Raw genomic sequence first — 11,893 nt, 5'->3', positions numbered from 1 at the left:
CGTCATCCTAACTAGACCATTATACATAGGAGGGCTCCTTTTGTCTCTGCTCTCTGCTGCAGCTCTATAAAAGCCCCTCTTTTTCAAGCTGAGGTTAGTCCAAGCATACACTAACTAGCCATCCTGTAAACAGGCTGAGTAACCGGGTGGAGAGAGAGAGAGAGAGAGAGAGAGGGGAGACATTGGAGAGCGAGAGGGCTGAGGGGCTTTTTTCCTCTTCCTCCAGCATTTCCAGCCCTTCGCTGGCAGACCCTGCCGTCCGTTTATTTCCTTTTCGTTTTGTTTTTGTTGCTTTTTGAAGGAGAGTTGTCTTGTCCGCCACCTCCAGAGCAGGGAAGAGTTTCTTGCTCAGAAGCCTGAATACAATGAATTCTGACTCCAGCTCTGTCTCCAGCAGAGCTTCCTCGCCAGACATGGATGAGATGTACCTGAGAGACCATCATCACCACCATCACCATCACCACCACCAAGACAGCCGGCTCAACTCGGTCTCCTCCACTCAGAACGATCTGGTGCAGAAGATGTCTGGGGAAGGCCTCACCAGGAATGGTTCCAAGGCCGGAGGGGAAGGCGGCAAGTACAAAATCAAGAAGCAGCTTTCGGAGCAGGACCTGCAGCAGCTGCGGCTGAAGATCAATGGCCGGGAGCGTAAGAGGATGCACGACCTCAACCTGGCTATGGACGGGCTGCGGGAGGTGATGCCCTACGCTCACGGACCTTCTGTGAGAAAACTCTCCAAAATCGCCACCCTCCTGCTAGCCAGAAACTATATCCTGATGCTCACCAGCTCCCTGGAGGAGATGAAGAGGCTAGTTGGGGAAATCTACGGGGGACACCACTCGGCCTTTCACTGCGGCACGGTGGGACACTCCGCCGCGCACCCGCCCCACGCCGCCGGCACCGTGCACCAGGTGCATCCCATCCTCGGCGGTGCCCTGTCCTCCGCCAACACCTCCTCCTCCCTCTCCGCCTCCCTGCCGGCCATCGGCACCATCCGGCCCCCACACTCCCTGCTCAAGACCCCCTCGACACCCCCCGCCCTGCAGCTCGGCAGCGGCTTCCAGCACTGGGCTGGCTTGCCGTGCCCCTGCACCATCTGCCAGATGCCTCCCCCGCCCCACCTCTCGGCCCTCACCGCCTCCAACATGGCCAGGATCTCGGGGGAGACCAAGGACCTCCTCAAGTGACTCGGCGGGGCTCCTCCGGCCGCTCCCACGGACGGAGAGGGGGCTGCGGCCGGAGCTGCCCCCGCCGCCCCCGCCCACCGAGCCCCCTGTAACACGGGATTAGTGTAGTAAGGACCTTGCAAAGGTAATGTTCCACCCGGCTCCCCGGGCGATGTTTTCTTATTATACTAAACTGGAAAAAAAGTCCCTGTTGTAAAAAGAATGATGATGATGATAATAATAATAATAATGATAATAATGATAATAATGATAATAATAATAATAATGCCGCTGATGGTAATCAAATGTAAATGATTCCTTAAAATGTATGTAAAAGGAAAAAAAAAAAAAAAAAGACATGGTTGTCATTGTAGTGTTCGCAGCTACCAAGAGACGATGAAATCGATTTGGGGCTTTTTTCCTTTTTTTTTTTTTTTTCCCGGGCTTTTCCTGTCTTTCCTTTCGCACGGCGACACCTCCGAAATTTCCCGTTCCAAACCTGGCTGCGGAAGGGCAGCGGCGGCCCAAGGTAGAGCAGAGAGTGCGTGCGTGCTTTCCGCCCCAGCTTGTCACCCGTGGGGACCGGCCACAGGCGGCTCCCCTGGCAACACGGACTTCCGAGAGAATTCACTGAAGTTTTCGAGTGTGGTTTATGGGGTTTTGTGGTTTGGTGGTTTTTGTTTTGTTTGTTTTGTTTTTACAGATTTGGTTATGATGTTGGTTTTTTGGTTTTGTTTTTTGTTTGTTTGGGGTTTTTTTCGGTAATTTTCCTTCTTCTCTCTGTGAAGAAAAAATGAAAAAAAATTTAAACAAAAAGAGGAAAACAATGCAAAACACGGCACAACCCTCCAGCAGATCAGTTTTGCCAAATCTCCCATCTCCTGCTCTTGGTGAAGTGTGTTGATTTAACTGTCTGGGGTACAAATTTCTGTTGCAGGCTCCGGGTTTGTTAGTGTTTGCTGTTTTTGTTGTTGTTGATGTTGTTTTGCTTGTTTTCGGTTTTGTTTTCTTTTTAAAAAAATGTTATGGTTTGGTTTTGCATGCGGGGTCAGCTCTTGCCAGATCGGTGATTTGTATATCTAAATCTGAATCTCTGTTGCTGTTTATTTCCTCTTTATGTGTTTTCTTGGGACATTGTCTGAAATAATGTTATTCTTCATTTCATTCGTTTGTTTGTTTTCGGTTGGGGCCTCAAAGACACCACCATGTCTTTATTTTTTATATATTCTTGATAATAACTATCGATATATTTATTATTGACCAGTGTTTCTGGATGAGATTTCCAAATAAAGTAAAAAATTAATTCCAAGCTGCCTGTTTCGCCTTTGTCCGGGTCTGGAAGCTGAGGAAAGGCGCCGTATTTGATGGCTTTGGGTTTCGCCAGGACTTCCCGGGCCCCGCTGGAGGAGGCTGGCGCAGCTCCGTGTGCCCTGCCTCGGGAGCAGCCACGAAGCCGATGTCCTCAGGTGTGTGCGAGCTGCCGGGCGGGTTCCGGCAGCTTCCAGCGGGCTGGGAGCCGGCAGGAACTGGGGTGGGCCACGGCCAGTCCCGCAGCCAGCGCCGGCCGCGGGAGGACGGGCAGCGCTGGGGAGCTTATGGGCAATAACTTTTCTTTCCTTTTGAGAACCAGTTTTCAGTCCTTTTTTTCGGGAGGGAAACGGTAGGATGGACAGAGTTGGGGAGGCAGTTCTGCCCCGCCGGGAAGCGGCTCCCAGCGCCCTGCGGCTCGGCACTCGGGAGCGCGGTCCTGCACTCCCGGCCAAGCCCGGACCCTGCCTCACGGGAAAGGGGATGGCCGGGAGGGACCTGGAGAAACAGGAGAAGGCGACTGCGACTCCCCCTGAGTCGTAAGTTGAGCGGTGACAGAGGAAGGATGGATGGGACATTTAAACCGAAATGCCAAACAACTTCCAGAAAGGCATCTGTGAGCGACCCGTGCCGGTGAGCGGACTGTGCAACTCTGCAGCACCCAAACCAGCGTTAAGACATAAGAACGCATACACAAACGTTTGAAAATAAAAATAACGTGTATATACGTGTATTTCGAAAACACGAACTAACAAGTCACCTAAAAAACCTCCCTGCCATAAATCACTCCCTGCCTGAGGTAAATCCTTACAGTAATTCAGCAAGATGATCAAGACAATTTCCACGCACTGCTCTGCCGTGCCTTTCCTTCCTTCCTTCCTTCCTTCCTTCCTTCCTTCCTTCCTTCCTTCCTTCCTTCCTTCCTTCCTTCCTTCCTTCCTTCCTTCCTTCCTTCCTTCCTTCCTTCCTTCCTTCCTTCCTTCCTTCCTTCCTTCCTTCCTTCCTCCCTCCCTCCCTCCCTCCCTCCCTCACTCCCTGGGGAGGAGGTGCACGGCCCGGAGGTGCCCATGGGGTGCCCCACTGAGGGCTGCTGTCGAGGAGAGTCCCTGTGGGGTGACCCCCAGGTGCAGTCGGAGCTGTGCTTGGGGTTTTGCGCAGGGCGCGGACCCGCTCCGCCGTCCCGGAGAGAGTCTGGGCTGGAGCCCCTGCTCGGCCCCGGCAGCCAAAGCCCTCTCACACACGCTCCCCGCTCTTCCCCGCTGCTGGCGGGGCAGCCCGCGGCGCTGCTGGCGGAGGGAGAGCGAGCAGAGGGCAAGCAAGAGCGGGGGAAGCGCGGCAGAACGCGGGGAGCCGCGGGGAGCGGGGCTGCGGCCCCTCCTCAGCCCGCCCCACGCACCTTCCATGCGGGGCTGGCACGGCTCCGTCCGGGCCCCCATCCTCCCTGACTCCGCATCCTTCCCGGCCCTGCATCCCTCCCCTCGGAGCGGGGCGAGCGGGGCACCCTCGGACGCGGCGGGGCTGTAAATGGCAGCCGGGAGGAGAGCGAAGTCCTGCACCCGTCCGTGCCGGAGCCCGCAGTGGCGAACCCGGGCCGCCGCCATCCCCGGCAGTGCTGCCTCGCCCCGAGCGTCTCCATCGCTCGGCCCCTTCGGTCCTGGGGACGGAGGGTCCCTTGCCTGAGCAAAAGGGCTCTGTGGGGACATTTGATCCGCACTGTGTGTGCACAGACATTCCGGCTTCTGGACCCCCTTCCCTTCCCTTCCCTTCCCTTCCCTTCCCTTCCCTTCCCTTCCCTTCCCTTCCCTTCCCTTCCCTTCCCTTCCCTTCCCTTCCCTTCCCTTCCCTTCCCTTCCCTTCCCTTCCCCTGGAAAAAGAACAACTGACCAACCAACAATTGAACAACTTCAGAGACTTGCCCATGGGGACAAAAGGGGGAACTGTGGGTTTTCTTTGTGAGGGTTTCCCTTCACAAACACACATGAGAAACAAGTAAAACAGAAACTTTTAAAAAGTGGGGAGGGGAAGGTGGCTGAGGGATAGAAATAGGAAAGGAGGAAAGATCTGATGGTGGCAGAACCTGGCAGTGTCCACCCTTTGGGCTCGTCCCTGCCCGCTGATGGAGCTGTAGGGATGGGGCACAGCATGGTTTGCTATGGCACAGCACAGCTTGACTAACCCAGCTTCTGGGACAGATGAGAGGAGCTTGGTGTTCTCAGGAAATTCCTGTCATTTCCACCACAAAAACAAATAATATCTGTGTGCACATTTATAAAATACATTTATGTCTACACACACTAAAAATATAAATATAAATATAAATATAAATATAAATATAAATATAAATATAAATATAAATATAAATATAAATATAAATATAAATATAAATATAAATATAAATCAGAGATGGATGGACACCACTGGTTTTCACTTGTGCATCCCCTTGCTGCCCACTGGGTCCCGGCACAGCTGTGCTGTGGAGAAGGCAGGTGCTGCTCCTTGTCTCAGGGGAAAGCAGCAACTCCGCCCTTCCCTCCCAGTGCTTCCTAATTCCCATGGAGGAGGACCCTGCTGCCTTTGCTCCTCCTCTGCCACAAATTTGAAGCTAAAACACCAGGCACTGGTATTCAACTCTCTAAGTTGTGGAGTTCCTTTTCTCCCCACTCTCCCATCCCACCAGACCCCCCCCGACAGTCCCCTCATGCCCCTTCTCCAGCTACATGGGGCCAGGGAAGAGGTGGGGGTGGGCTCGTGTTTTGATTAATATGGAAATAAAATGCAGAAATAGCAGCAGTACTTAGCTTCATTGCTTCAGTTTAGAGATTTATTGGTGAGGAGATAAACACTAGGCTGGGGGCCTTGCTCAGTAATTCACAGTTCCCATCAGTTATTACCAAATGAGCAAATCGTTTTTCTTTGAAGTCACAGAGGGAAAAAAAAAAAGAGTAATTTTTTTTAATAGGTTGCTACCCCTTGCCTCAGGTCCAGCCCCCATCTGCCTGCCCAGCTGCCCTGATTGGGGTCCTACTCTCCAAGAAAAACTTATGAGTATAATAAGGAGTTTAGTAAGGATGTGTGTCTCAAAATGCCTGTCTTGCTCTGCCTCCTTTCTACTTTCTTTTGTATTTTCCTACTTGCTCCTGTCTACCTTTTTAATGTTGTTATTCTCTGAAGCCCCACTTTCCCTCCTGCAGAAGCAGGCAGTCATGGATTTGAGCTGGAAAGTGCTGCCACAAGATGACATCATGCTTCTGCCAGGGAAAACAAAAGGGCAAGATTGAGAGGCGGAAATGGGCATTTTGGGGGCACAAAAACCCTTCTCAGGTGTGAAACAGAAGCAGCACTGGTAGCTAAATAGAAGATAAATACTAAAATGTAAGCAGACATTTTTCACCGAAGTTCTGTGAAATGGAAGGATTTGAGTTTGTTGCTTTGCTTTCAGTGTATTAGAGATGCCTAGAGACATCCACACTGTACTGCCTAAAATTGATCCAGAACCTGCTGAACACTCATATTTTACTGGACAGCAGGACAGGTCAGGTGAGACATCCTAGGGCATCTCAGAGGCAGTACATACCTATGTTGAAGTGGCTGAATTGAGCCTTACAATCATAGAATGGTAGGAAAAATAAGTTGTAAAGACCTTTTAGGCCACTGAGTCCAATCATAATTTTAACAGTGCCAAGTTCACCACTAAACCATCTTCCTAAACCCCACCTTACTGTATTTTGAATAGGGGAAATAGTGTAAGAAAAAAATGGTCTCAAAAAATAAATCTGCATGTTGGAATCTTTGAGTAAAAAGCTACACTTAAACGAAATAGAAAAAACAAAACCAAAACACCACAACTTTTACAGAAAGATCTCCCAGCAGCTTAACCCCTTTTTAAACAAAGAAAGTTAATTGTAGTTTAATTGTTAATAATTTTGTGCCCTCAAATAATCAGTTTGATTACAACTATAAAAGGTTTTAGGGTCAAATGAATAAAACAAGAAGGACTTGCCAATCTTACATCACATCAGGGAGATGATACGGTCTTTGATGGAGCTGTATCCATATCTGTACTCCCAACCAACAACTGCTCAGCATCCAAAACCTGCTGAGTTGGAGAGACTGAACTGAGGACACCAGAAGGCTGAATGGAAGTACCTGTAGCTTGCTTACCCCAACAAACCTTCTATCTCAAGCCTTTCATTTCTCTCTTCCAAAGTTAAAACAAACCCTTTTTGCTTGATATTACATTGAAGTAGGCACATAGATAAGCACAGTGCAACTGCAGAAGAGATAAGTTTGGCTGATGGGCAAAATGTCTTAAAAATTAATGTCATCAGTGAGGCTATGCAACTAAAATCTATGCCTAGATCCCCAAGTCTCTGAACTTGTGGTGGGTTCAGGATAGGGTTCCATATAGCCTTGGTAAAAAAAAAAAAACCTCGAACTATATTTTAATTTAATATTTTTATGTTTATTTGCTTTTTCCCAAAGTGTTGTGGCTGTTGACACGTACATCTTGAAAGGTACCTGACAGACAGAGCAGCATCAGGGGCTGCCAGATGAGCAAGGGAAAAACAACAAGAAATGCAAGAATTTAGTCTTTAGGGTGAAGATGATTTGTGGAGACCTACAACCCAAAAACTAATGGATCCCTTGAAAAACAAGAGACTTGCACAGGGCCTGGTCCTGATGCTCTGTGAGCTAATAAAAGCAGGTCAGACTAAATTTTTAAGGCACAGATAACAGAGGCCCCACAAAACAGGGGAACTGTGGTCTCTGCATGCATTTATCACCTCCAGAAAACCCTCTCCCATGTCAGGGATGTACAGGAGGGTGCAACAGTGCCTTAGTTGCACCACCAGAGGAAATATTTACAAATTATTCATGAAAGGAATTTGATGTGTGTGTAATAAAAAATCGATTGTGTTTTTGGAAATGCTAAATTACTTTTCTGCATACTTACTCTTTGTGAGCTTTTTTCTTTTGTGTGTGTGTGTGCTTTTTCTTTTTAATTTATTTTACTTTTCTTTTAATTGCTTTCTGACTATCACACACCAGGTGCTATTTTGCTGTGTTTCAGCAGTAAATCGTTAGGTGTCTCTCTGAAAAACCATGACATATAATTTGTATTTTTTTAAAAAGCAGAAAAATGTTTCACAACTAATAAAAACTTCTTTTACAAAACCTGACCTTCAACCTGAGGGAGTTGCAAGCCCTCATCCATGGGGTCAGAGGAAAAACAATAACAGGACCACATGAAACATCCTCTCTCCTGACTTTTTTTTTTGTTGATAAACAAAGACCTGTCAAGTGCCATAAGGAAGTAGACAACTAAACACACAGTTTGTCCCTTGTGCTGCCCTACCTCATGCTTTGCAGGGGAGTTGGCCGTGGTGGATTTTGTGGCCTGTGCTGTCAAGTCTTCACACAGCTGTGGTTGCATTTCTCTTCACAGAGAAAAGCAAAGCGCAACTTCCCAAGGATATTTTCTGGGAATCACAGCAAGGAACCTCAGAGAAAGAAAAACCAATTCTTATCTCATTTGCTGCTCTTCTTGTTGTGCTCATGTGGAATGTATTCTGGAGATTGTTTACCCATGGTGACCAATTGCATCCACGTGTGTGCGTCAGGACTGTTGGGAGACAGTCACAAGATTTTGTGCAGTTGAGTGCTTGTGCAGGTTCAGTTCAGATGTAGTGTAATAAGAAGTAGTATAGAATAATATAGTATAAGAAAGTAATTAATTAGCCATCTGATATAATGGAGTCTTCCTAATCATTCCTCCCTGCCACGGGGGTCGCCTTGAATCTGATACACAACAAATGAATTTTCAGGTGCTAAGACAGAGGCAGCTTGAAACATTTACTGGGAGAGCTTCTATCCCCAGTTTCAGCATTTGGCTTGCCTCCTAAAACTGCAAGTGACAGTAATTAGTCACAGCAGTGGTGGCCATGGGTGGCATGGTGGTTTACTTGAGCACAATGAGAATTGAATTTGGACACCACTCCATGTGAGTGCTGACACTTATAGTGGGCTACAAGTACCTCAGACACAGACCTGCCAGGGCTAGCAACCATAGAAACCTTGTGTGCACTTCCATGCAAAGGGCCAGATTGTTACCAGTGTCTGAACATCTCTGAGTCTCATAAATTGACAAAGGACCTAAACTAGAAGGGTCTGAAGGCTTCATTTCCATGGGAGGTGGATGCAGTAGTTTCCAGACCTTTGTCACTGAAATCCTGGCATATCCATGCTGTCTTTGCAGGGAATTAGGAGCAGTCACTGTGGGGCAGCTGTTCTGTGCCTCTGGATAGGTCTAGCTGAGTCCCTGCTGCCCTGCAGGAGCAGTCTGCAGACCTCCTGTGAGCTGCTGTGTGCCGCCTGCCCTGCCTCCCCTTCTCTCAGTGTGTTTCTCTCAATGGCTGCTGTGACCTTGCTCTCCTGACTTGGCCATAGCCCAGCCGACCTTCAGGCAGGGTCAGGTCCAAATGGCTCCATGTGTTTTGGAGGGTGCTTCCTGAGCAGGCTCCAGCCCACACCAGCCCTCTGGGTCACCTGCTCATTGTGGCCTTGAGACCATATCTGTTAGCAGGGCATGTATCCCATTTTCTTTCTCACTGAGTATCTTTGGGAGGTTTAGTTGTGTTCAATTTTGAAGCAGGACAAGGCATGCTCTGCAAAAGCACTTGAACACGGTGTTTGCAAAGCTTCTGGATCTTCCTGGTTTGCTTTTCCCATGCTACTCCAGCATGGTCCATTTGCCCCTTCTGGAGGTGTAGATGTTCATCCCACTACTTCATACTTCCATTACTTGTGCCAGGATATGAGTTTTTTTCTTATTTGACTTAAGTGCAGCTGTGGATGCTTGCCTGCCTCACACCACAGACTCTCTTGTGTCTGTTGGGCGTTCTAGGGTTTTCCATTTCTCAGGGTTCTATAAGATATCCAAGATTTCCAATCTAGAATCATGGATTTAATCTCTCCTAGTAAATTAACCAGTGCTACATAATGTTTTCAGGCACCGTAGCTCAATTATTTATAGAGTCAAATTGTTACAACAGTTCCTGGCATGTTTTGGCTCCAGGCAGCTAGCACTCTCCTGAACATTTCCCAGGCATGGTTTGGGGATAGCATAGGCCAAAGGCCAATCCCAGCAGGCAATTTGTGTTCAGCCACACTGCCTGGAAAGCAAGAATTTAATAATGTGGACACACGCCAGTCTGTGCCAGTTGGCTTCAGAGCTAGGTATGGTCACAGGCATGTTTTGTATAGATGTAGTTTCAGTCTTTTTCCCTTACAGAAAGCTTTTGCCCTTGTTGTCATCTCTTTCTCTCCATATTACCAGGAGAATACATTTTCTTTGTGAAGTGAGATATTTATCAGAATTATTAACTGATCAAGGTCCCCAGTATTTGATTTGTTCCCATTACTTTTTGGCTTTCTCTGTTTAGGCTTTTCCCAGTCGTGCATGATTGGTTTATTGAACTATGAAACTGTAAAAAATGTCTATTTCTACTTTTGTGCAAGAAATCCTTCCTCTTTTCTGGGTTTCACAGCAACATGGGGCAAAAGATGCCCATGACAGCCACTTTTTCAGTTCATAAATATGACACATAGACATAAAATAGCCCTCATTATCAGAATTCTTCATATGTCCAGAGAGAGTCCACCCTCGTCTATCATCAAATCTCCACCAAGAAAAATGAATCCACTCCCAAATTTGTAAGCAGCTGGGGAAAGCAAAGAGTTTTGGCTTTCTCCTGTGTAGGAATCACATACCTTGTGGGAGAAGTGGTTCCAGACACAGGCTGAGTGAGAGGCTTAGGGCTTTCCCCTGGGACTTGTTTCCTCTTCTTTCCACCTGCTTAGACCAGGCAAGCTGTACTTAGTGCCCCATCCTTCACTTGTTTCAGCATATTTCCATTTATTAATAAAAAGCTATAATCCAAAGAGAAAACTTTACTTTCCTCTTTTTTATTGTGTTTCCTAAAATGTTGCAGTGGGTTTTTTCTTCCCACTGATGCATTTAATCAGTTTGGCAGCATGCCATCCATGATTTTCAGTCACAGCACTTTTTTTACAATGTCTTTGTGTCCAAGGTTCTGCCCCAAATCCTGCCTACTGACAAAGCCAGCACTAACTAAATACCCTGAACCAGATCAGCACTGATTGCTTCTTCACTTCTGCCCAAGTGGATTTTACCCTAGATCTCGGGGGTTAACCCTATTTCCAGCAACATAGCAGGAGGACAGCTCTCCTGTAAACGGAGTATCAGCATTTCAGTTCCTTCTCTCTTGCTCATATTGGGTCAGGCTCCTTTACCTGGCCTGCCCCCAGGAAGACCCCAGAATGCCCCACATCTTGCAGTGCCCCACAGTCAGCAGGTGACCCTTTCTTTGACACTGTCAGGTTCAGTTGCTTGAACATCTCCTGCTCATCCCCTCACCCAACCACCAGCTCCATCCATCTCTCTCCATGGGCAGCCCTCTTCCTCCAGCTGCAGCATCTTCTATTCCAGCCTTCGCTGCTGTGGTTGTCTCACCTTGCCATTGCATCTGCCTGGCCATCTGTTGAATCATGTGCAGTATAAATAACAGCCAGTGACAAATAATAGCTACAAGACCCTCCTGTAATAGTCTGGTGGTCTCACTGGCCACTCACCACTTTACAGCATCTTCTTATTTTACTTTGCAAACCACAATTATATGGTATTATTAGGGAGGGCTGTAATGCTAAAGTGGTTTGGAGTCCTTGGGATACCTTCTATAATTTTCACATTTTCCGCATAAGTGTTTGCTATTATTCAATTTCCCTTGTTCACAACTTTGATACTCTTCCCACTGGAGAGATCACAACAGGGCCTTATTCTATGCTTCAACACAGCATGGTTGCTCCCTCTGATTATAACAGGGAAGGGAAATTCAGCTTTTAAAACCAATCACATTTAATAATTTACCTCAGAAAAGTGCAGAGAAGAAGTAAGACTAGTAGATTTCTCTACATCCTTTTTCACAGAGAAGAAAATGTTTTAATCTAGATTATGGAGAAAGTGAAAACTTCCCCCATTATGTTTGATCAATAACAGGTCTTTACCTCACTGAGGCCTTTAACCTGCCCACAGACACCGACTTGGTCACCAGAGTGCTGAAAATGTTTTGTAGCTGATGGAGCAGTTCATGAAGTTGATGCTTCATCCAGTAAAGTCATGGGCAGCTCTGCTCAGAGGCAGCCTTGCAACAGGAATTTGTCCTCCATCTCACATCTTTATGGCTACATTTTAATGCTGAAAATGAATTGCTCTAAACATATCTGAAGCCAGTTGATGGCACAGACAGAAGCCAAAGTAATCTTTGAACAGTTGTGATGATCCTAATGGTGAACATAGCTGAGTGGTATTTGAAAAACTTTGCTTTTTCACTCTCATTCTC

General features: G+C 47.3%; 1 protein-coding gene across 1 annotated transcript in view; it reads left to right on the top strand.

Annotated features, from left to right (window-relative positions):
- OLIG3 (oligodendrocyte transcription factor 3) overlaps positions 1-1,452 on the top strand; it is a 3,595-nt gene extending 2,143 nt beyond the window's left edge. Inside the window, exon 2 of the mRNA XM_066545689.1 lies at positions 302-1,452. Within this exon, the coding sequence (XP_066401786.1) occupies positions 366-1,187 (822 nt within the window). The 5' untranslated portion in view covers positions 302-365 and the 3' untranslated portion in view covers positions 1,188-1,452. The remainder of the gene's footprint in view (positions 1-301) is intronic.
- The last annotated feature ends 10,441 nt before the right edge of the window (positions 1,453-11,893 follow it).

Source organism: Molothrus aeneus, chromosome 3 (genome assembly GCF_037042795.1).
Source record: "Molothrus aeneus isolate 106 chromosome 3, BPBGC_Maene_1.0, whole genome shotgun sequence".
Lineage (NCBI taxonomy): Eukaryota > Metazoa > Chordata > Aves > Passeriformes > Icteridae > Molothrus > Molothrus aeneus.
The sequence above is the reverse complement of the archived record's forward strand: the minus strand, read 5'-3'. Positions and strand labels throughout refer to the sequence as shown.